General features: G+C 45.0%; 1 protein-coding gene across 2 annotated transcripts; it reads right to left on the reverse strand.

Annotated features, from left to right (window-relative positions):
* Nucleotides 1-3,973: 3,973 nt before the first annotated feature.
* LOC123087645 (putative disease resistance protein RGA1) lies at nt 3,974-25,854 on the reverse strand. Of its 2 annotated transcripts, none has more exons than XM_044509687.1 (12): nt 25,760-25,854; nt 25,128-25,259; nt 20,919-21,097; nt 20,572-20,824; nt 20,211-20,445; nt 19,974-20,124; nt 19,695-19,877; nt 19,046-19,100; nt 18,420-18,501; nt 18,209-18,292; nt 4,699-8,256; nt 3,974-4,376 (listed from the first exon to the last, which is right to left on the reverse strand). In XM_044509687.1, exons 3-12 carry the CDS (start codon nt 21,045-21,047, stop codon nt 4,352-4,354), a joined length of 4,755 nt encoding a protein of 1,584 aa, XP_044365622.1. In that variant the 5' UTR covers nt 21,048-21,097; nt 25,128-25,259; nt 25,760-25,854; the 3' UTR covers nt 3,974-4,351. The 2 variants fall into 2 exon arrangements, with proteins under 2 accessions (XP_044365622.1, XP_044365620.1); XM_044509685.1 differs by lacking the exon at nt 25,760-25,854 and adding an exon at nt 21,547-21,628 and having other exon boundaries at nt 25,128-25,181.
* Between the last annotated feature and the right edge of the window lie 412 nt (nt 25,855-26,266).

Raw genomic sequence — 26,266 nt, forward strand, 5'->3', positions numbered from 1 at the left:
TTCTTTCGAATACGAATTCACTGATATAAGTTTTGCTCCCGCCGCAATCGGTCTTGATAGTTAAATTTACGGTCAAAGTTGAAGCACGAGGATAGAGGAAGCACTACATTGTGGAATGGAGGAAGTAGGTGTGGAGGTGGAGGTGGATGTGTTTTTGCTGTAATCTGTAACACACGAAATCGGTGGATGTGACACCCCAAAATTTTGACCTTGTTTTATTAATTAAAAATTTTGCCAGGAATTAAAAACTTTTATTTTCTGGGCTCCCTTTTGATTTTTGAACCATTTTCTCCCTTATTATTATGGAGTTTTCCCCAAAGTGAAAACTTTTCAAATATGTTATTGCACTTGTTTAACCTCTCAAGAAAAACTTTTCTTTTATCAGTAGAGCTAATTACATAATTAATTTGCTTAATCTTAATTTTCATGAAAAATGGATTTTTTTTCCATGGTTTTATGGCCATATTTGAACTACAACCAATTGATAAATTCATTCAAAATTTCAACCAAAATTTGGAAATGTCAGGTGATGTTTTTAAATCACTTTTGTGCAAAAACATCTTTATTTCATGAAATATTTTGGGCTCTACACCAAATTTTCTTCCCTGGTCCAGTGGGCAATTTTGCACTACAACCCACTTAAATATTTCATTCTAGCTTCCACCAAAATTATGGGATGATAGTAGTAGAATATGATTCAACTTTATGCAAAAACCCAGTGATGTCCTTTGAAAAATTTGAGTGAATCAACCTCTTTTGCATTCTGGTCCAACTTGATGGTTTGTACAGCAACCATATTTTTGCTTGCTCTTTTGCCCTTGATTCTTTCTCCTTCTCATAGATCACCCTACAAAACCCCTAAGTCCAGGAGCGTGCAACCATTGTAATAATTTTGGTTCATGAGATGATACCATTTACCTCCTGTCGAGAATTGAAGTTTTGCAAAATTTGCACTAACAAGTTTGTGCTTTTTACAAACTAACCTCACCACCCTCTTGTTCATCCAAAGAGACCTCAATCTGGAAGAATTGGCCACACCAAGAAATGCCTAGGTGCCTGTGGCATTTTGTCAAACACCCTAAGAGCATGGACAGTATTGGCATGAGTTTTTATTTGCATTATAAACTTGAACACCTAACCTAACCACCATGTCCATTTACCTTCTTGCTAACTCTAACCTAGCCCTGTTTCTTGCCAGCCTCACCCACGACCTCTAGCATGCACTGGCAATTCGTCGAACACCTCCCGGGCGTGCTCTGGGCGCGCCCAGAACATGCGTTTTGCACGCACGTGCACCCGAGCCGCTGCGTCGCGCCCACTTCGCGCCACCAACCCTGCTCGCCCGCAGAGCCGCCCCCGACCTCATCCACTCGCAGGAAACGCCCAAGCTCTTCCCTAGAGCCGCACAGGGCCGCCGTCAGGTCGGCCACGGCGGCTAGCGGCCGGCCATAGTGGCTCCTGCCCCGGTCGGCGCCGCCCGAGCCACCCCTGCTCGCCACCTGCCCCTGGGAGCCGCGCAAGCTTATCCCCTCGCTCGTCAGCAAGCTCTTGTCGCCGCCACGTCGCCCTGACCACTATAGAGAGGCGGTTTGCCGGCGACCTTATCCTCGACCGCGGATCCGCCATGGATGCGCTATAAATAGTACCCCTGAGCTCGTCCAGGCCTCACGCAGCCTCTCTCACTCCCTCACCGACCCACCTGTAGCAGTAGGAAGACCAGGGGGTCGTCTTCTTCCTCTCCGGCAACTCCTGCCTCCGCCACTGCCCCGGTCATTCCGGCCCCACCAGGGCCTCCCCCTCTCCACACCTTGAAGGCAAGCATTCTGAACCCTGGCATAATATTTTGTGGGTTGTTTGATACGGTTATAACCCCACCTCGACAGGGAACATTAGTCATTTTTATGTGACGATATGATCATACGCTTTGAGTGCATAACGGAAACTCTTGCTGTTGGTAATGGATATACTTGTGATAGCAATCACCCTCATATGCCCTCATGCCTACCGGGAAGGATCCGGGAAAGTCGTTGTCTTGGGTAGACATGAGCTTGTCCCACGTCGAGACGGTTATGACCGGTGGAGAAGGGGAGGTATGATGAGTGGTGGTTGTGTCTGATGGATATGAAATATTACTCTCGAGCTAACCATGCAGGGAATACTTAAACCTCCTGAGTCGACCATAGATCGAGTCTTGTTCCGGTAACCCCCATACTTGTTTCGTACTACCACTTGTCCCTGCCACAGGTAGGGTGCGGTTCAGTAAGTTGTCAACCCCTTTCCTAGCACACACCGTACAGAGAGGCCATGGTGGAAGATACCGGAGGCCTCCGGTAGGCATGCCACCTGGTCCGGGGGCATGGGTGTTTTCGGTTGTAGCCGAAGGGTGTTGCTCCCCAGTTTGCGCGCGGTATAAATTTTGTGATCCCATGCTAAGTCGAGGTTGTAGCCTCCCCACTTAGAGTTTTGCTTAACATGTGTCAAGGGTGATTCCAGACACCGGTGAGTTTGGCTGGTGTGTGCGGTTAGGTGTGTTTTCAATTAAAAGACCGTAGACGGAATTAGTCCCGATGGACTAAAGGAATCCGTTAATCGTGGGTAAAGAGTACACCCTCTACAGAGGTATTAAACCTATTCGAATAGACGTGTCCATGGTTAAGGACTACAGTCTGGGATGGGTCAAGTGTCGGTCTTAGTGTCGATCTTCGAAGGTGAAACTGTTAAACCAGAACATATGGATTTTTACTTGTGATATATGATTGCTATGATTTTTATTGTTGTGGACTAACCAAGTATATTGTTTGAAGTAATGAATATCCCTGGGACGGTTCTACCTCCCGGATATTCACGGTGATTATTTATTTAATTTATAAGCCCTTTATGTGGTGTCGCTGAGACGCGTGACTATGTCATGCTTGTTAATTATTCATCTTATAAGCCCTTTATGTGGTGTCGCTCAGACGTCCGACTGTGACATGCTTGTTATTTATTTACTTTATAAGCCCTTTATGTGGTGTCGCTCAGACGCCCGACTGTGACATGCTTGTTATTTATTTACTTTATAAGCCCTTTATGTGGTGTCGCTCAGACGCCCGACTGTGGCATGCTTGTTATTTTATTCACTTTATAAGCCCTTTATGTGGTGTCGCTGAGACGCCCGACTGAGCCATGCTCACTTTTACTATCCTTTCGAGACGTCGCATCAGACATCCAATCGGTGCACTTTATTACTATTCTATTATTGCCTATACATGTTGCATATAAATAACCTGCTTGCATACATCAAGGATTCCATTTTCATGACTGACGTCGTGATTGTAGAGTGTTTTCAGAGCATGATTATCGGTTGCTATATTATACCCGTGTTCATAATGTTTGCGAGTACATTCAAAAGTACTCACTGGCTTGTCCCTGGCTATTGTTTTGGACAGATTGCTTGCTTGGAGAGGAGCGTTGCGATGACAGTCTCGGAACCTAAGCAACGATGATAGCAGCCTCGCAAAGATAGGAGTTAACCTGGTCAGCTGTTCCTGTGGGAAATGGAGTCCCATAGACCGTGGTGAACCACAAACCGCTTCCGCCATCAACCCCTAGAAACCTTTTGTTGTACTCACAGACCAGAGTGGTCTTGTACTACATATTATGTATTTTTGCTTGGAATTTCTGTATCAAGTTGGTGCCTCATCAGCTAACAGAAATCCTGGGGCTGGTGAGCACAAGGGCCATTTTCTAGAAATTATATCCCGAAAATCCGGTCCTGACAGTGGAGGCTCTTTTGCCCTTTCCGTTCCTTTAATGCTCCCTCTGTTCCTAAATATAAGACTTTTTAGATATTCCTACATGGACTACGTACGGAGCAAAATGAGTGAATCTACACTCTAAAATATTTCTACTGTACATATTGAAATCGGTCTTATATTTAGAAACAGAGGGAGTAGATGATACACATGCTTTGCATATTCGAGGGAAAAAAACCATTAGCAGTCACCAAGTTAAACTGGTAGACTGAACAAGAGATCAAACATAAAAAAACACCTGACATACGTAGTAGGTAACAGTATAACATGCATATTAAGACAAAATTTTCTACATAATCAAGCAACCGGTTATAGTCGGCAACAATACCCAGAAACAGAAAAAAGGTTTGCGAATTCGACATCCACCAGGAAAACCCACTAATTATACTCTGCTATAGTATAGCCTATGGGACGAAAAACCTGGCGCATCAATCAATCCGTCAAGCCAATCAAGTCTGTACATAAAAGCAGTACGACAGAAGGCAACAACCAAAAAGAAGATTACAGTGGCTGAGAGTATTAGCCGCACTAGCTAGCACCATCCCTTCCTCAACAACTCATGAACACCAGACAGACTTTGAGCTACATGAGAAGAAAAAAAAAATCAATCTTCCGAAAGTGCAGCAACTAGTAAAAAATAAAGACTACACTCTGCAACGATAATTAACAATATTTGGAACAACATAGTCACAAATTACTCGAAATAATTTCCATGTTATTTTAGTCACTCGGAATTTTTGGAACTAGTGTAGGTATAGGACATGCAGAGACTGACTTTTTCGGTAACTCGGATACACATAGTTATCAGAAAAATGCCGCCCCATAGACGTGTTTAATCATACACAAGAAGGGTGCAACGAATTATGAGTGCGTCCGGCAAAAGACTTGGTGTTAACACACGTACCTTGTTTTCACAGGCTGCTCTTGTTTCTTTGATATCAAGAAGCTGCCTCTTTTCACTGGCTGCATTATTCCCTTCAAATTTCTACAGTCCTCAATCAACACATTTTGTATTTCCGAAATGTCATCTGCTCCACCAATGGACACAAGGTCCCAACAATACCGAATCTCTAATTCCTGGAGTGATGAGAGAGTACTGATCCAAAGGTGGCCTGGAATGGATGTTATATACGGACACGACGATATTTTTAGGGAAACAAGATATTGAAGGTTTTCTAGGCAGCTGGGAATAGATGAAGAGACATCTCCACATGCTTCTAAGTGGAGGCATTGGAGGGAAGATGGTAACACCAATCCCTCCCAGTTAATTTGATGACACTTATAAACCTTCAAATCCTTAAGAAGAGAAAAAACCCCAAGCCTTTTACTGTGAATGGACAACTTGTTACACGAGGAAAATGTAATACTCTCAATGGCAGGTAGATATTTTTCATCTAGGAGACCATCAATGGTTGACAATTCTTTGCACATGTAGATGGTTAGGGAAGTAAGGTTGGTGAATACCCGCCGTCCAGATTGTCCAATAGATGTAAGAGATGGACAATATGAAATGCACAATTTCTGTAGAGCTGGAAGATTCCACATTTGCAGTTTGATGGAGAAAAGAAGGACAGATGACAAGAAAAAGTAGGTGAGAGAGTAGCATTGGATATTGTCCGCGAGATTCCCAAAATGATTAATCCCGTATGTATCCTTGCCTAGAACGAGCTTCTTGAGAGATGGCGAAATCAAACTTGGAGAGTTTATTTTTTCACAATAAAGAACCCTGAATGTTTCGAGGAAGCGAAAATCTCCAAATCTTTCGGTCGGTATCGATACTAAGTTCCGGCACTTCATTATTGCAATTCTCTTGATGACTGGTAGACAGCCTGGATACAGAATCTTCTCTAGACTTGTTAAACGAGTGCACCCATCAATGATTAGATTTATCAGGGACGAGAAACCCATGATGCCATTATTGATTCCGACTACCACTGTAGGTATCGCCAAACCACTACAATTAATAAATGAAACGGATGTTAAGCCTGACAGACTTCGTGGATGAAACCAACTTGGAATAGATACACCTGGGTAAAAGTCAAGGACTAGAGATTTGACATTTGTAGGAGGCTGTAGATCTCGAAAGACTGCTATCTCGTATTCATTACCAAACCAGGAATGCCACTGCAGCGTTAGCTTGTCAAGATATTCCTTATTCTTTAGTTCTGCTTCTTCTAAATGATCCTTGCTTAGCTTGTTAACATCACTTATCGCCAAATGTCCACGAAGATGCTTCATATTATTTATGAAACTCCATCCTAGTCCGTGCTTATCATCGTCTGCACAAATATGTACTCCATAATAAACTTCATTTCTGGGTCCTTCAATATTTGGACCATATTTAAATCCCTGCGTTTCAAATCTCCATAGGTTGACCAGCATACTGAAGTCACTAGGCAAGCTTTCTAGATTGCATCCCTTGACACTTAAAACCTGTAAATTATGGAGCCAACAAATCGTTGCAGGAAGACTGGTGACAGTACAAGCTCGGGAAATCTCAAGGTACTGAAGATGCTTCAATTTGCCAATACTAGCTGGTAACTCACTCACAGATGCACAAATAATCACACGCATACGAAGAAGTTCACTGCACCAATCTTCCATCAAACTAGCTGGAGTGTTTTTGTTCTCTAAAGACCTGTTACAGATAAGCGTACGGAGCTTTCTGTACTGGCGTAGGATTGACAAGTCTGAATTGCTGAAGTCTTTGCTAGAGAGTACTGACAAATGGCGGACATTATGAGGAATTCTTTTGAAGTCATCCTTCTTTTTCACAATGAAACAGTCATCCTCGGAAACTTTCTGTGCCATATCATGCAACAAGTCATGGATTAAGTATTTACCTTGAACTTGTTGAAAGAAGGACCGATTTAAAAGGTCATTAAAGTATTGACATCCAATATCTTGAATTGGAGTAGCACCCTGTTGTTTCACAAAGCCTTCTGCCGCCCAAATTTCAACTAAACAATCCTTTTCAAACTCCTTATCTTTGGGGTACACGGCACAAAATGAGAAGCATCTCTTCAAGTGGAATGGTAAATACATGTAGCTCAAGCGAAGGGCTGGCAAAATTTCTGTCGTCTCTTGGTCCAACTCCCACAGTTCACTCTTTAGTATACTATTCCAATGTGTTGTATGAAGGTCATCCCGCAACATGCGTCCAAGAGTTTTAGCGGCTAACGGAGAGCCCTTCAACTTAGGAAGTATGTCTCTACCAATGAGCTCTAACTCTGGAAACCCATCAGAACTCTCAGACCCAAACACGCATTGTTTGAAGAAATTCCAAAAGACATCATCCTTTAAACCTTCCAATATAACTGGCTCCATAGTGTGCACTAAATCAGAAACCTTTTGAGATCTGGTGGTGACCAACATCACACTTCCTTGTAGCACATTTTTCAAAGGTGCACAAAAGCTCGTCCAGCACTCGCCATTTTCCTTCAGTGCATCATCCCACATATCATCGAGGACGATCAAGAACTTTTCCTTCTTCAGTATATGATAAAGAACATGTTGAAGATAATCTAGATTGCCAGTTGTTGCCTCTTTACCAGGATATGATTCTTTAGCCTCTTTAATTAACCTCTTCACATCGATTTTATCAGGATTGGATTCCATAGCCTCTTTTGTTAACCTCTTCACGTCAAAATCATCTGAGACACATATCCAAATTATTGTGTCAAAGTGAGACTTCACATGTGGATGACTGCAGATATGCTGGGCCAAAGTGGTCTTTCCAACACCCCCAATTCCAACTATTGGCAAAACTGGAAGATCTGGCAGTCTTGATTCATTACTTACTTGGTGGCTCGCTAATATGCTTGTTGATGCACCATCTGCATCAGTTTCCCTCTTGCGTTTTGAACGAGTTCTAGGCACACCAAGAAATCCCATAATCTGCTCTAGCACCACGTCACGACCAAATATTTTTGTTTCATTGGGGAAAGAGCTAGTCTCTGGCCTGACTGTTTTGTCAAACCGTGGTTTCACTTCACCCAGTCCCATCTTCTCTAGGAGTTTGGAAATATTTTTGAGCCGATCGCGGGTATCATTCACTTCGATGAAACTATTAAAGAACTCAACAATAGTTAATTTGCTTGCATTGCCCTCCACTATCACCTTATGGTTGTACCACATGAGCTCATCAAGAAGGTCTTCAGCATCATAGACTGCATCCTTTAGTGTTGTAAGGAGCTTGGCCACACCATCATTGTGGCTTCTCCACTCTGCCCGATTAATGAGGTCAAACATTGCAGGGAGGGTATCACTAAGGAATTGCAAGCCACTCTTCAACTGAAATAGAAGATCATTTTGAAACCTTTGCTCCAGAGCACCTCTCCAGTAGGATGAAATGGTAGCTCTAGCCCACTGAAAAATATCGACAAATTCATTGATGCCACTAGTGACCCCAATTGTATGCATGATATCCATGGTGACATGAGTATGAACACTTTCTTCTACCCTGTTGAAAATAAGTGGACACAATGAGCAAACTTATTTTGTGGTCCGAGAATGGTACTGAAGGTAAAAATTGATAAGCTAGATGTGATGTAATTATATACTCCATATGTCTTTTCTAGTAATAGAGCATAGTTGTGCAACTACCCTTTTAACCATATAGTTTCCTTGTGTAGTTTAGGATCAAGTTCGGAAACAATAACGGCATGGGAAAGTAAGTTTGAAGTATGTCCTTCATAATATATATAATCTGTTATATTCTTATAACTGCTTGATGTTTACTACCAAATTAACTCATAAGACTAAAATATGTGTTCTTCAAAATGGCAATAACTAAACTAAAATAACAATACATGTTCCTCTAAATTGGTATTGTCTCAAATCTATAATCTGTAATCCTATACTTAAGAGATTCATCCCCACTATCCTATTTATCTTAACATGCAAGCTATCCACATCAGCAGCCTTGCTACATCAGTTTTTTTATGTTTTTTTTCAATAAAATCATGTGACTCCATTTGCTTCAGTACGTATGGAATTACCTGGTCAACGAAGCAAACAGTCGTTTTCCCTAAGAAAGAAAGCGAACAGTTGGTTGCTTTGCTCTTTGGCCTTCTGTAACCGATGCGCCGGCCAATCAAGAGCCAATGGGGCAGATCTTTTGGAAAAAAATCCTAGGCGACCGGGTCGCACAAAGCTGATCGTGAGACCCTGCCCCGCACGTGACAGCTGGCGATACGAATCGTAAAGCAGCAGTCGTCTCGTTCCCCACTCCCCGTTCCCAAATCACGATTCCTATCCAGTTCAATCTCTTCACATCGCCGCCAGTGAGCTTGTCCTGGCAGGCCACGGTGATGCTCCTGGGCACCTTCACTTGCGGCACCGGCGGCGCGCTATGCAGGCTGAACGCACCCCTTGGCTGCAACCAAGCTTCTCGCCGACGGTGTGTTGCTAAGCTGGCTCCGTCTCGTGGCCTCGAGTCACAAATTGAAACAATTAGCACTTTCCCTGTATATTGTCAATGCCTGACTTTGTTGGCACCTCGTTTTCTTGTGAATTTGTTCTCATACAAGATGTGGCCTGAAGCAATTTGATGTGCCTCCATGTCCGATCTGCCGGGGAGCTGGGAAGCGTAGTCGTGAACAGCGAGGAAGAGAGCAGCAGGGAGAGTGCTCCGGTGCTTCCGCGATAGAGCGAGCTGGAAGAGTTGCAGCGGCGGCAGCGACGACGATGGCCGACGGGCGAGCGTTGGCGCCGGCGAATGCAGAATGGGACCGGGGATTTGTTAAACTGAACGACTGCGAGACGAGGATAGAAACAGGATTCACGGTTGCTTTAAGATTCGTTTCTCCAGGTGTCGGTCGCTGGAGAGGGTCTCACGTCCGGGAGCGTACGACCAGCGTCGTATAAGATTTTTTTTTCCGATCTTTTCGTGTGTCATAGGTCGACGTACAATCAGCGACACCACGCAGCTCCTGTATCTCCGCACCCCGCGCGAGGTAAGGCAGCCCCAGCAAGACCGCCGCCGCCTACTACTGCTGCCACCAGCAGACAACGATGGAGATTCCCTGCCGCCGGCCGTCGTCGGGTGTGCAGCCCCTCTCACCCCGGTTCAAAGCGTGCCAGGTAGATCACGCCGCTGTGGTATCCCCACTGGCCGCGCAAGGTAAGGCATCCCTAGCCAAGTCTACCGCAGGACCGTCGCCTCCTGCCGCTGCCACCAATCAACACGGACAACGCTTCTCTGTCAGCGGTCATCATCGGGCGTGCAACCCCCTCCCTTCACATCCAGGAGTGCCGACCACATCATCCAACGAGAGAAGCAGCACATGCGTCGGAACCGTGCCGCTACTCTGCAGACTAGACACGCCCAACCTCGGCCACATGCACGTACGAGGAATCCTGGTCCCCATTGGCGGCACTGCCTCCGGTGCATGCAGATTCGCCCGTCTGTGTCACGCAACCAAGCGGCTCTTTCCTATCCGGGTATGCCATGTCCAGCGTACGATTGCATGGTGGTGGTGCTACACTAGCCTAGTTCTTCACAAGGAGGATGAGCTCATCTGCTGAAGGATCTCCTCTGTTTGCACTGTCAGGAGGATGAGCTCATCTGCTGAAGGATCTCCTCTGTTTGCACTGTCACCGTAAGGTATTGCGAACAGCGATGCCCACTGTACTCTAGCCTGTGCTACTCATCCTTTCTATTGTCATAGTGATTTCCTATGTTACTTGCAGATTGTGCTTAGTTTGCCAAGAGTCCCGCAACAACGAGTGGGGAATTATCTAATACTCTAAATAGTTCATCCCCACTACCATATTTCTCTTGACATGCAGCCTATCCACCTCATCACACATGCGCCACCCCACATGCCACCTTAACAAATCTGCCATCTCAACATTTTTTCCCGTCCCCTGGTCACCGAAGTTGATGCAATCACTTTCTCTTCTGTCTCCCGTGAGCGAATTACTGCTCTTCCACACGGTTAGTCCCAAATCACATAATCCCATCACCGCCACTCCCTTATCCCATCTCCACTGCATCTTCAAGGATCCCTCCATCTTGATCTCTCGCCTCCTCTGCTAGCGCTAGCAGCTGCCTCGTAGCACACCAGGCCTCAGCCCTTACCTGCTCCTGCTGGCACTCTCCACACATGGTCGTCCCTCTCGTCCTCAACCTCCAATATGGCGTTCATTGTTCGCCTCTTGAAATGGGCTCTCTGCTAGGGTTGCATCTTGCAGTCCGATTGCAAGCACTACCAACTCTGTATCCTTTTTGTGGGAAAACATCCATCAATCTAGGGCTGCTGTCCAGTATGGTTTCACTGCCGATTGCCAAGGTACCATCTTTCGATTCCAGAGCTGATTCCCAGGGCTCTCCTCCACGTAAGGGTATCAATTGATTCAGATAGAACCAAACCAATTTTGTTTGAATTTTATTTTGGTGGATTTTGCAGCACACGCGGCTACTGATGACAAGACGAGATATTTTAGGGTAAACACCTAGATACGAACCAGTGTATATGTTAGTGTCTTATCAGAATTGCTGATTTTTTTCATGTTAACATAACATGCACATACTGGACAGCAGCCCTAGGGTAAACACCTAGAGCGACACAAGCAATACCCCGGCCCCCGTGTCGCCCGCTTCAGGCCACACGGGGGAACCCTAGCCGCCACCGCCTGAAGCCTCCCCTCAGCCCACTCCTGCGCCGCCGCCGTCGGAAGGGCTGGCCCGCGAAGCCGCGCCAGACCCTGGGATGGTGGCGGCGGGGCCTTTCTTCTCGCCCCCCCCCCCCAAGCTACGGATACCTATTCCCTGTGGCGCAGGTTGATCGGTGGCAGCTGCTTGCCGCAGCGTGCCGCCCAGGAGCAGGGCTAGCGCAAGCCCTTCCCCCCTCCCCTCCCTGCAGGAGCGGCTTCGGCTCGGCGGCCATGGACATGCCACCCCCCCCCCCCCAATGGTTGGCCGATGCAGCTCCAGGTCCGGTGCTCCGCATGTGTTGTGTCCCTTCCGGCTCCTCCGGCTCGCCGGCTTTTTGGCGGCTCCGCACCATCCCCTGCAGGTGTTCTCGGTTGGTCGGCATCCACCCTGGTGCGGCTCTGGCTCCGGCTTGCTCCTGGAGCTGCGCCTCTTTTCCGGCTCCTTGGCTCATTGGCGTCCTTGCGACTCCGGTACGGACAGCCCAGATTTGCGCTCCTCTCTAGATCCTGGCTTGTCCGGGTCCTCGGCCACCTCCATTTCCCCTACGTCGTCTTCCCTTTCCGCCCAGCCGCCTATCCTCGCCCACCTCCTTCCGCGTGATCCCTAGCTCGCACGTCCGGTGCCTCATTTGGAGGCGCTGCTATGGCCGGCATATGTGCCCCTCTTCGAGCATCAGGGGAAACCCTAGATCCAGCTATCCGGATCGAGCGGCAACGAAGTCTCAGCGTCGTTCTCCTTCGTGAAGGCGATGTCTTGTTTGCTCGCAGCGTCCTCAGCAGTGGTTTTTGAGATGTTGGCCGTCATGTTGTTTTGGTTTGGGTCGCTTCCCGAGAGGCGAGTTTTCACTGTGTTGTTTCTCTCTCTAGGCCGAGCATCCCATGTCTCTCTGCTCCGGGCACCATGTTCACGCATGTCGCGTTCGTGTCATGTGTTGTACCACCACCTGTATTCACTCTTAACTTCTTCTATCAATGAGCGTATTCCCTCTTAACTTCTTCTATCAATGAGCATATTTGCAAAAAAAATGAAGAGCAACCCATGATTCAGGTTAAGTCATTCATTAACATTTTTATTTACCGGGTTATACCAGTTGCGGCGCCCTTGATACGCATATATCCAGCCAGATGGGCAATGCTCGGTTTTGTTGCACGATACGTACCTCTTTTGTCTCTGGTCAATTTCTATATCCAAGTATTAACATATAACATTTCTAGATTATATTGTTCTACTTCGTTGTCACCTATCTGACATCCTGATCTGACGCTTCATATTGCAGTCCAGTGGATGTGAAAATTGATATATCTACTCAAGCATTAAGCAGGTAATGTTTCTACCCTATTGTTGCTCATTTTCGTTAATTTTTTCAAGATGTAGTTTGCAGAAAATTATGCAAAGAAAGGCAACCTTCGGCTTAAAGAAATATACTTACACCTCAAACTTCTTTATGGTTTGAGTTAAACATTATTTTGGAGTTCAGCTATGATACACCTGTTCTTGAACCAAGTGCTAGAGAAAATGAGACCATCAGAAGTTAAAGAGAGATACTTAGTATCTTGCTTTAGTGAGTCGGGTGGGATTTCTCTTTACCTATTCAAGATCAATGCTTCCATGATCTCTGACCAAGTGATTCAGGAAACTCCAAAAGCAGCAATTAGTGTGAGCTTAACTAGGGCCATTAGATACCTCAGTACTAGAGAAGAATTTAATTATGCGCCTGCTATTTCAACAAAACATATAGAAGATGTCTATTATGTTTATTGTGTTCGTCATCTACCGTTGGTTTTTTATAGTAAACTTGCAATCATTTAAATTTATACAACATGCATGTTTGGTTGAGCAATTTCATCAAGATGTCAACTTCTGTTTTGTCACTGACAAACCTTCAATTTTCCCTCAGCCAGCACGTTACTCAACATCTTCAATTTGCCCTTGGCCAGTACTATATGGAACATCAAACTTAATCAGACGATGGTTTCTCTTGGATTCGAGAAAGCCGCACTTGAGCATTAAATGTACAAGCAAGTTGAAGGAAGGGATCATCTACTAGTTAGCATCTACGTCGACGACCTATTAATTATTGGAGTAGATGAAGAGGTGATTGCAAAGTTGGACCTACAAATGAAGGAGCTTTTCAAGATGGATGATCTTTTTCTTTTGAGTTGCAGCCTTGGGATAGAGGTACAACAAAAGCCAGAGGAGATGACACTATGCCAGAAGGCATACACGAGCAAAATATTTGAAAGCTGTGGCATGAAAGATTGCAATCCAATAGAATCTCATCTTATACTGAACAATTAAAGTAAAGCAACCGCGGTGTGCCAAGATGTGTGGCTAGGGAGGCTACGCAGTGATCTCATGAATCGAGATCTAGAACGGTTGATGCTCAACGTTGACGACAACTCTACAATCTCTCTGTGGAAGGGGTGTGCCATCATGATAGATGCAAGCACACCGATACAAGGTATCGTTACTTAAGGGAGTGCATGGAAGAAAGCAAGATTGACGTCAACTATGTTTGCACATATGACCAGCTTGCGGACATTCTAACCAAGGCTTTGGATCAAGAGAAGCTCTTGGAGATGCAAAAAAGGATCAGCGTATAAACTGTGAAGTCAAAACATCGTGTTTAGGAGGGGTGATTGTTGGGATTAACCACGATGTAGTGGTTTCCTTGTCCAGCACGGACAGATAGTAGTAGCAGTCATTGGTTTAGCATAGGATTTGTAATAGGACTAGGACGAGTTTAGGACTAGCTTAGCTCCTTTAAATATCCATGTACCCCTACGTTGTAAACCAACAACCGTGAGCAATAAAGAAAATCACCAAGAACGTCACGTTCCTGTAGCGACCAATTGATCCTTGTGATGTGCGTGCGTGCGTGTTCCAGCCAAAGTAATCGGCTGCTGTGTGCACCCAAAGGGTAGTCAACAATCGAGTTGGTTAGCTAGGTTTTGTACGTACGTATCTCGCCGAGATACAGTGCAACCTTGCATACATAGTCGATCAGGAAAGATCGAGCTGGCTTGGGCAGGAACCAAGGCATTTTTAGATAGCTGTAGTAACTCCCGAAAGTTAGTAGTGAGGAAATACTTAAGAGGTACTCCCTCCGTTCCTAAATATTTGTCTTTCTAGACATTTCAAATGGCTACCACATACGGATGTATGTAGACATATTTTAGAGTGTAGATTCACTCATTTTGCTTCATATGTAGTCACTTGTTAAAATATCTAAAAAGACAAATATTTAGGAACGGAGGGAGTAGATACCAGTGCATGAACTTTGGGGTGTGCATGAGCAAAAAACTACGGTACCGCCCATCCCCAGGCTACCACCACAGGGAAACCAAGTCGCCCTTTCTTTTGACGGCTCGTTCCTGGATTAGGATGGCACAGTGAGCGCAGGAATGATTTTTGAGGAGGCAGGATGGGAGTGTTATTTTTGTGGCTTATCGCTTCTTGTTCAACTATAATGAAGCACTGAAGATGAAGATACATGCATTAATGCAAGGTATGTCATTGGCTATCCAACATACCAGCCTCCCGATTTTGGTCCAATCGGACTCATCGGTTGAATTGTCTATATTATCTGGTGATGGCCTGGCTCACTCGGCATACGGGCATCTGGTTGTGGATGTTGAGTAACTTAATTGTATTAGAAAACGTACGTTAGATTAGAAAATATTCTGACTTACATTGTACTTTAGGTAGATCATGTACTTCTATATATATGCCCACGAGGCTCAAGCAATACAATGAACTATTCCATCAAATCCTTCTTTTCCTTCTAACATGATATCTATCGCAAGTCGATCATAAACTCTAGCCACCGCCGCCGCTTCTGCACCTGCGCGCCGCCCCCGGGGCGGTCGGCCTCCATGACCGCCGTCGGGGGCCGCGCCGCCCGTACCTGGGGTTCATCCGCCGGCCGTGTTGGCCGGCTGCCCTAGAGTCTTTTTTCCCGATCCTTTGATCCGGGTTTTCTCTCTCTCGCCGGTCGCTTTGATCGGCGTCTATTTTTTGGTTTTCCGGTCTATGTGATTCGATTTGCGTCGCCCACCATCGCCGTCGACCCCGTACGCCTCTACTCCAATACCGGCGCGATCGGCCGGCTTCTTCAACGACCCGGCGGCCTCGCATGTCGTCCGCGCGTCTGCCCGTCGGTCGCCCCGACCAGGCGGCCTCGTGCGTCGTCAGCGCGTCGGCCCACCGGTCGCCCCGTCCCGGCGGCCTCGCGTCATGCGGCGGCCCTTCACCGCCGCCGTTAGCGCGCCGGCCCGCCCGTCGATCTACGCCGCCGTCACCGCCCTGCTCCGACCGGGACTCCTGCATCACCCCGACCCGGCGGCCTCGCGCCATGCTGTGGCCAATCATAGCCGCCCGGCCGCCCGCCGTCGCCGGCTTCATCTCGAACTCCGCCGCCACCACCATCTCCACCGAGCGGCGTCCCCGACCTCGCGCGCGATTGGATTGATCATCCACCCGCCACCGCGATCCGCCTCGTCTACGCCATGCGATCGACCTGGCCCGTCGATTGCGCGCGCCTCCGCAGGCCCCGTGAAGATTGTCCTGAGTTCAGCGCGCCCCTCTACCGGTCGAGCAACGGGTTGCTGCTGTGTCGCCCCATCAGGCCGCAGCGCCGCCACGCCGTGGTTCTTCTCCCGGCTGCACCGACCCGCATCACCGCTGCGTCGCCCCTTCAGGCCGTAGTGCCGCGGCCCGCGGTCCACCGCCGCCCAAGGGTCGTCCGCTCCAGGCCGTCCCCGTGGCTGCACCGACCCTCGCGCCGCCGCTGCGTCGCCCCGTCGGGCCGTAGCAAGCATGACAAGCGGTCCATGCCACCGTCCTGAGGCCGTCCCCGCGATTGCACAGACCAGCGTTCCGCCGCTGTGTCGCCCCTTCAGGCTGTAGCGCCGCGGCTCGCGGTCCCTGTGACCGCCCCGAGGTCTTCCGCTGTCGCCCTGACCTGCCCGCCGCCGCTGCATCGCCCCTTCGAGCCGTAGCGCCACGCCCCACGGTCCACTCCGTCGTCACCGCACGTCGACCTCCCGTGGTATGCGCCGCGCAGTCTTCCTTGGCGCGGGAACGCCACCGTCTGCGCCGGTCTTTGTCACGTTGTCAGGGTTCTTCGCCTACTTCGAGCATCGCCGCCGCGCTTCTAACCCAGCCGCCGCCGTCAAGCCGCCGCCGCCGCTCTTCTTCGGCCGCCGCAGCCGCGGCCTCCGTAGCCACCGCAGCCGCCCGTCCACCCCCTTCGTCATCGTCCAGCACCATCCCGTCGCCAGCGTCGCCGTCATCTACCCTGACCGCTTCATCTACTCCGACAACCGCGGGCGACATTGGCCTCACGCCGATTGGCGCCGCAACCGTCGTCAAGTCCTTCTCTGCTGGCCTCTCCAACTTCTTCGACATGGCGTACAGCTCGTGCAGGTCCCAGTCTATGCATGCCCAGTGCTGGCAACACCGATGCATGCCTTCGTCCACGACGTGTCCCCGGGCCTGGCAAGCCTGGTGCGGCGCTTCGTCAACTTCGTCTTTGTCCGTCTACGCATGCCCGGTGCTGGCAACACTGGTGCGTGCCTTCGTCTACGATGTGTCCCCGGGTTTGGCAAACCTGCCGCGACGCGTCGTCAACAACATCTTCTTACCGGCGCACCACTACTTCGACACCACTGTGCCCATGCTAACTCAGCGCCCCCTTGCTCCACGGCGACTTCTTCGACACCGGCCACCCCGACTCGACATCGACCACGGCATTCTTCGCACGGCTACCTCGACCACGGCTCCACCACCCACGCTCTCGGCTACATCGACAAACGGCACAAAGGGCTACCGCCTGCTTGAGCAACCTCGTCGGTTTCCACTCCAGCCACGACTCCGCGATGCGTTGACCGTTACGACTGTGGGAGGGTGTCCGTCGGTTTGCCTTCGAATTCTTCTCCAGTCTCACCGTCTGCGTCGCTATCGTTGTGACTACGGGGGGATGTTGAGTAACGTGATTGTATTAGGAAACATAGGTTAGACTAGGAAATATTCTGGCTTGCCTTGTACTCCAAGTAGATCATGTACTCCTATATATATATATATATGCCCACGAGGCTAAAGCAATACAATGAACTATTCCATCAAATCCTTCTCTCCCTTCTAACAGTGGAGATTAGAACTTTGATCCCTTGTATTGAGGAACTTTTGCCCCTGGACTCTAACCTTATAATTATGGAATAGAACTCCAATATTCCCCCGCAAAAATGTGTATATACTATGGTTTATGTTGGATTTCCACAATCTTGCTTGCCCTGCCAGATTTATTGTCGTTTCCCCGCTTTTACCTTTATGGTAATTTTCTAAAAAAATTGCAAACTAAGATGATGACCATTTTTAGCAAGCTTTTACTCAAGCTATTATGTTAGGTTCTTATGTTGCAATACTATGATATATTTTCAAAATCCACACAAATAAAGCATAGAAATTTTTAATACTTTTCTTAACCCTCATATGCTTAAGCTACACATTAATAGTCTCCTTGGTTTCATTTTCTTTTTTACATTTCATCATCTCCAATACACAAGTTGGACCATTACATTGTTATACAAAAATGTGAAATATTACTATTCAAAAAGTTCATTGTAAAAATAATTTTAGTTGAAAATATAATAGTGCAATTTACGTAACAAACACGAGTCTATGTGCTTTTCTTAAATGATTATGCTCTTATTCGTGAAATATCGAATGACATTTGTTTCACAAAAGGATAAACCTGTGATTGGGGTTCCTTGAGCGATGGACATAATCGATCTGGGTCACATCGCTAGGCCCTCCAATAGCACATAACTCTTGTCTCCTGAAACATTCAAATGACAATTCTAGAGTGAGTAGAAAGCACATCTTATTGAAAAGAAAAAGGGCAGATATAATATATTAACCCAATGTCTTATTGAAAAGAAAAAGGACAGATATAATATATTAACCTCATGACGGACTCATGTTGATAGTACGTGGGGTTGGAAGGGGCCTTGAACTGATTGTCGCTATCATGAGCCCCAACCTTACCTGAAGAGATCGTACGATAAAGTTTATATATCACAAAAGTTGTATATAGGAAAATAGTATTTATCTATGATATACACTTAGTTAATTTTTACTGCTTCATATATCAGTATATGTGCTATTTGTTATGTCATATAAGGATTGCCAGTGAACTTAATTAATTCACTGCACACACTCATTTGCCATCTTCCGGTACACTTTCAGTGGCATGTTCTATGTGTTGCACTAGATCAAAGGTGGCACGTGGCAAAAAGCGCTACAAAATGGTCTTTGGCGGCACTTCCCTAACCGCCAAACTTATCTATGCACCGCATGTGGAAAAAAGATTCATGACAATTTTTTCCTGCAACCCATAAGTGTTGTGGAAACTCTTTTCGCCATTCTTAGATCTCTATCTCATCAAATAAAACCACGTGTCACCTTGACCGTGTTGTAGAGATGACTGATGAGACTATTTCGAATCTCCGCCATTGATACATATTCCAATTTGCAAACTTTTCTAAACAGGCAACCCAAGCAAAAATCTTCCATTGATGGAGATGTGTACCTGAGTTGTTGTTATGGTTATAGGCCAAAGCCTCCCTGCTTTGTAAGTTGGTAGCCTGTAATGTAAACAAAAAACCATTAAGGCTTAGTTCATGGTCATAGAGATCTCTCCAGAAGCAGTACTATTTGGAACTTTTCTAGCCTATGCTCGAACAATAATTTTAGATGTACGTAAGCCAGATTTTAATGATCAGTATTTGGTTGGGAGTTGCTACACTGAAAACCTACTACTAGCGCACTAATCATAAAATATTTAGGTGGCGAACTTGCAAAAATATGGTATATATAGTATAGTTTACTACTCTCCATCCACATATAGAAGGCCATTCTCCAAATCTCAGAAATCCAAAATAAAAAGGTCAAGTTCATGTAAATGCTATGCATGTATCAGCCCATATATGTTCCTTACCCCAACCTCCCACTTTAGAAGAGCTGCGTGCTTCTAGATTGTCAATTTAACCATGGTTAATTGACAATCTAGGAATACGTCTGGGTATTATAAATCGGCAGGGCAGGAGTACATGTATATAAACACCCTAAAAATCCTTATACCAAATCTAATATTTAAGAAAAAAATCCCATTGTAGGTCTACTGTTTCACATTAAAAAGTCTCAATAGCTATAGTAAAGATATCACTATCTTCCGGTACCTCGTTTGTAAATGACACTGTTTCAATATCAATCCTGTTAAGTTCTTTCAAGATCTCTCCTATAGTGGGTCTTTTATCCCGGTCATCCTCGAGACAGTTTAATGCTATTGTGATGCATGTCTTAACTTCTAGACATGTGTGTGACGACATTGTTGGATGTAACTTCCGCCATTTGTCACATACCTGTGAAGTCACAAATGTTGACATGTTGCATACATATAACAAGCAAGAATATGACCAGAGAGACGAGTATTAATGATTCAGAAACTTTTTTCTTACAAGCTCGATTAATTTTTCAGAAGGAACACTTCCACAATCACGGTAGCTCTGGCGACCTGCCATTATTTGTATGATTATGGCACCGAAACTGAACACATCATATTTTGGTGAGATTTCTTGTTTCTTGATATATTCCGGTGGCATGAATCCTCTGCATGGTATATCATGTTCAGTACTTCAGTTTATCGCAATATACTAATATTAAAATTGCATCCTTTTCATAAGGTATGGGCTCACATTGTTCCCATCATTCTTGTTGCAGTAGTAATGGTTTTTGTTAAGGGGAAGATTCTTGATATACCAAAATCTCCAATTTTGGGAATCATATTGTTGCCCAACAATATGTTTGCAGGCTTCAAGTCTAGATGGTAAATAGAATCTATATGTCCGTTATGAAGATAATCTAAACCTTGAGAGACTCCCTTAATTATTTTGTAACATGTCTGCCAATCAGGTCTGCACGGCTCCTGATCTGTAAAAATAAACATGCATGAAATGTAGTCAGTGACATCAATTGAGAGAGTGAAATAGGTCGTAAATTAGGTATAATGCTTCTTTTCATGCAAAATAAGATGGTCTAAGTAGGGTATGGTCATACCAGAAAGGTGACTTTCAAGGTTTCCACCATGCAAATATTCAAAGCAGAGAATTCTTGTTGGCTCATGAGCAAAGACATATTTTCCATTGTGCATAATCCAGCTACCGGGATGATAGCAGTAGCCAACAAACTGTACAATATTTTGGTGATGGGCCCTAATAATATTATTGAACTCATTTGTAAATTCCGTGTCGTCAAACCCTTTGCGAGTAAGCTTTTTCAGAGCAACCTCTTTCCCATTTTCCAATACTCCCTGTTAATTAAGTATGTTCACATGGCACATAGGTAGTTGAAGTTCACAGTAGCAGATCCGTCAAGAAAATAGGAAATGTAATTAAAAATCGCACCTTGTAAACTACTCCAAACCCACCCTCACCAATTATGCTGTCATCAGAAAAATTATTTGTAATACGTTGTAAGACCTCGAGTGGAAACTCCCTTGGCGGTGGACTTGTATCCTGTAAATTGCTCTCCATAGTATCCTATACCTCCTGCTGTCTAGGACGAGCCTCCATGTCCCATCGGTCTAATAATACAGAAATCGCTTCAAATTAGTAAGCTAAAAGGGTTTATTTTTTTGAGAAAAAGATGAAGGTTGTATGCAGCATAAATTTCAGAAAGAATAGACATGTTTCTGATTAGAAAGGAATAGAAATGTCGGTATATACCTTGTTCTTTTTATAAACACTAACTTAGATGCTCAGATATGTAAGGATTGACTATCTCATATCGACCTACTTGCTGAGATCACAGCATACCTAGATAGCTAACTAAAAACTTCTCCGATTATTCGTGGCTAGAGCAGCAGCAATGAAGAAATAAAACCCGTAACAACCAGCTAGCAGATCAAGAACAAATAATTGAAGAAAACCACAGAAAATGGAATCAGCTAGCAGCTTTCTTCAACACAAATCGACCAAAAGGATAGAGGGATTAACAGACGAATCCTTAGTAGCTAGCTACTCCTGGACTAACCTGGAGAGGGCCCTTCTGAAGGGGGAAGAAGAGTGTGTACGAATGCAGATGGGATCTTAATCCCCTATGGTGGATGCTTCCACTGGCACCGACACGTATGACCAGAGAAGCAAGGAAGAGGAGGGTGTTTAGAGAGGACAACATGGAAAACAAGTACTGATTGATTGAGATGCAGACCTGGAAAAAAAGTTAGCTCTGTACCTATACATTATAATAATGAAATGGAATAAAAAATACTCCCTCTGTTCCTAAGTGTCTCAAGCTTAGTATAACTTTGTACTAAAATTAGTATAAAGTTGAGACACTTATTTTGGGACGGAGGGAGTAACAAGTGGTGAAAAAATATCTCCATCGAAGCAATAATTGACAACACGCCAACTTGGTGGCATCGAAAGAGCAAATTTGGATTGCAACGACAACTTGGAGATAATTAATTACATGGTTCAAGTGGTTAAAAAAGAACTATGTTTTCCAGTCGATGAGTAATACAAGTGCAAGAGCACTGAGCAGGCGGAGTAGGCGGGCAAGTGGGGGGAGGTCGTTGGCGGAGGCACAGTGGAGGAAAATACAAGTGCAAGATGACCATAGATTGAAAAATAAGAATCCAAAATCTGTAGGAATGCACTTTAATATTTCTGCTCTAGATTGAAAGTTTGAGAGAACAGAGAACCCAACTCCACACCTATTTACCATCAGATCAGGCATGGTGATATGTGCCAAGCAGAGTCGTTAATGATACTTCTGCTAATCACGTACAGGAATCTTCATTTTTTTTCCTGAGAAATCCGTACAGGAATCTTAATAATGTAAGGAGAGCTGCACCAACTCTGCCCACATGCATGGCTGCTTTCTGCCACAACACAGTCACGACAAATAAAAAATCGAATGGGCTTGTAACATGGGGCTCGTTAGTCCAGTTCTATTTAAAATTGTTCCGGACCGTAACCACTCTCATACTCCCTCCGTTTCTTTTTACTCTGCGTATAAGATTTTTCTGAAGTCAAACTTCGTAAAATTTTACTAGCTGTATAAGAAAAAAAATATCAACATTCACAATACGAAACCAATATCATTAGATGCATCATGAAAATAATTTTTATATTAACATAACTTCAGTATTTTAGATCTTAATACTTTTTATATAAATTTTGGTCAAACTTAAGAAAGTTTGATTTCAGACAAATAATATGTGCGAAATAAAAAGAAACAGCGGAAGTATTTAACAGGTTAACAGGTCTGCAAAGACGGCTTGTTTGGCACGTTTCCTCATGACGTCCTGTTTGAAATAGACAAAATCCAGGGCTGGAGCGGGGACTTCCACATCCAAGACATGTTGAATGTGGCCCTGGAGCGGGGGCTCCTATCGTACAAGTGTAAATACTAAACAACAGACTACCAGTTCTACCCATGTAGCTGACGTGTAGTCGATTGCAAAAGAAAAAATATTTCGCATCACAAGACAATTTTAGCCATAACAGTGGGTAATAAATTTTGGTTATATGTGTATGTGCATGGGGAACTTTCTTCTTCTGCTTAATCGAATTAGCAGAGCCTGATTTTCCCGGAAAACATTGCATACTTCTTAGATGCACCGTGTGCTTGAGGAAGGTAGCATAACCATTGGGTCAACAAACATTACTCATAGCAACAAGAGTAGACTAAGAAGTCACTGGTCAAAAATACGTCCATTGGTACATAAACATAATCACTCCCTCCAATCCTTTTTAGTTTGCACATAAGTTTTGTCCGAAGTCAAAATATCTTTACTTTAACCAAACTTATAGAAAAAAGTATCAACATTCACAATGCCAAGTCAGTTTTGTTAGATTCATTGTGAAATGTAGTTTCAGAGTATATATATTTTGTATTGTAGATGTTGATATTTTTTAATATAAATTTGGTCAAACTTTGTAAAGTTTGACTTGACAAAAATCTAATACGTAAGTAAAAAGGACAGGAGGGAGTACATACCCGATGAGACAATCAAATGGTGGCAGATGGAAAGTTCAATTTTGCCAAAGAAAAAAGAAGTACATAAATCACAGCAAAGATATTGCCTGTGGCAGACCGCGGACCGCCAAGGCAAGATCCCCACCGGCGAAATGAGTTTTTAAGGGTTCCTTCGATTCAAAGGAAAAATGTAGGAATATGAAATTTTCCTATGGCTGTACTATTCATGCATTTGGTTCAAATGAATGGAACTCTTTATTTATGGTTTCTGCCACAAGACTACCAAATACTAATAACATAACTTTCTTTATAGAGACAGCACCCTTTTTGACAGAATGTATCAAGACGGAACATGCAGAAAGTACCCCATTAGTTTATAGCTTTTGAAAAATAGTCCCACAAACATCATATTGTTGCAGTTGCACAAACAAGGAACAATCAGAAATAGCCTACGCATTTACTCCATTTATCATGGAAATCTTTCTAAATAGCTGAAGAACGCAAGCATAACTATGTGCAACCTAACTATATGACATGGGGCATTCCCTATCTTATACTATGTCTAATCTTTTTTACACGTGTCCTTTTTAGAACACATGCAGTCAAACATTTAGAAGTTTGACCACTAATATGCCGATAGCAACCAAAATTGGTTACATAAGAATTATTTCGCTAGATTTTTCTTTATAAATTCTTTTATAAAAGCATAGTTTCATCAGTACATATCGGTACCAGGTTAAACAAGTAGTAGTTAAAATGAAACTTCAAAGACTATATAGTCTCAATCTGTTATATATGATCGAACTCATTAATTTTCTGCCTTAATTAGGACCAAGGTTTTCGAGTCGACGAGTCGTTCTGGGGTAGCAACTCTTGACGAGTCGTGCGGTGCCAATCAACTAGTTGAGGTGTTTGAGTCGACTTCTAGTTACGACTCGTCGACTAGTCGTTCGACTCGAAAACAGGGATTAGGACTATCAAATTACTAATAGCATGACTTTCTTCCGATACAGCTCCCTTTTTGACAGAATGTATCAAGACAGAACGTGCAAAAAATTATCCTATTATTTCATAGCTTTCGTCTAATAGTCCCACAAACATCATATTGTTACAGTTGAACAAACAAGGGAACAATCAGAAATAGCCTACGCATTCACTTCATTTATCATGGAAATCTTTCTAAATAGCCGAAGAACCCAAGCATAACTATGTGCAACCTAACTATATGACATGGGGCATTCCCTGTCTTATACTATGTCCAATCTTTTTCACAGGTCCTTTTTAGAACACATGCCGTCAAACATTTAGAAGTTTGACCACTAATATGTCGATAGCTACCAAGATTGGTTATATAAGAATTATATCGGTAGATTTGTCTTTATAAATTCTTTTATAAAAGCATAGTTTCATCAGTACATATCGATACCATGTTAAACAAGTAATAGTTAGAATGCAACTTCGAAGACTACAGAAAGTCAATAAAGACAAATAGAGAAGAATAGAGGTAGTAGTAAATTCTATAACCTGCACCTGTCAAAATACATTGACAAGTAATACTTGCATAAGTCGTCACATGTACATGTAACAATATGAACTATAAGAAATATGAAATATGTATGCACGGGGTGTACCTGCTCCAGCTGCCACATGGATAGCGGTCATTCCATGTTCACCACGCTTTTCTGGATCAGCATCATGATCAAGGAGATACCTCACAATATCCAAATTTCCCCAACCAAGTGCATACTTAAGAGGTGTATCACCTATCGAAACCATCCGAATAAGAAGTTCAACAAATCATATGTTCCGAGTTTTGACCAAAAGAAAAAAAAATCTGAATGAAGAATATTTGTATCTACTATGAAACATGACTCTATCGCCTACAATACATCCGAAGGATCCACATAACAATCCACATCTGGATCCTCGCTGGATGTGCCCGTGAGCAGAGCACCATATCAGCGGTCAACGCGCCAAACCGAGCCAGGGGCTCCTCTGTATGAGACCACATCAACACTTGCTGGTGTTTGTTTGAACGTAAGGATTGAGCTGGCAGGTGGGTATTTTAAGTTTTTAACCCTACAGGTGGGTGGGGTTTTGCCAAATTTTTCCCCCAAATTGGCAACAAAATTAAAGCATTCATGCTTTACATTTTCATCCTACTGATTGTGCCGGTTGTGAACCACGGATTTCAATTTCTAGGCACGCTGGTGTTGTACATTTTGCGAAACCAGAGTATAGGAGGCCGAGCAGAACAGAGCACCTTTGTCGTCTCCTGCATCGACGTTCACGCCAAGCTGCTCGACGAGGTAGACGCACAGCGGCATCCTACCGTGGCGGGCGGCGGCGTGCAGCGCCCCGGACCCGGCGTCCCTGGCGGCCTCCATCGCCTCCCTGACGCGGCCCTTCCCGCCGTCCAGCGCGCTCGCGATGCCTGACGGGAAAATAAATCGCGCACAAATCAGAATCGAGCAGAAACAAACAGACCAGACGCGCAACGGACCAAAGCGGAAAACCGGGACGGGGAAGGGAGGCGCGGGCGTACTCTTGAAGCGGCCGAGGTCGCCGTCGGCCGCCGCCTTGAGGAGCCGCCGCTGCTGCGGGCCTGCAGCTGCAGGGCGGAGGAAAGGGGGTGGGATTAGGGGCCAGAGCGGGTAGGAGGATGTGCCGGCGTTAGGGCCGGTAGGGGTAGGAGGTAGGGTCTGAGGGGCGCTTACCGGAGGTGGGGGGCGGCGCCATGGCTGGCGGGGCGGAGGTCGGTAGGGTTTTG

This window comes from Triticum aestivum, chromosome 4A (assembly GCF_018294505.1).
Source record: "Triticum aestivum cultivar Chinese Spring chromosome 4A, IWGSC CS RefSeq v2.1, whole genome shotgun sequence".
NCBI lineage: Eukaryota > Viridiplantae > Streptophyta > Magnoliopsida > Poales > Poaceae > Triticum > Triticum aestivum.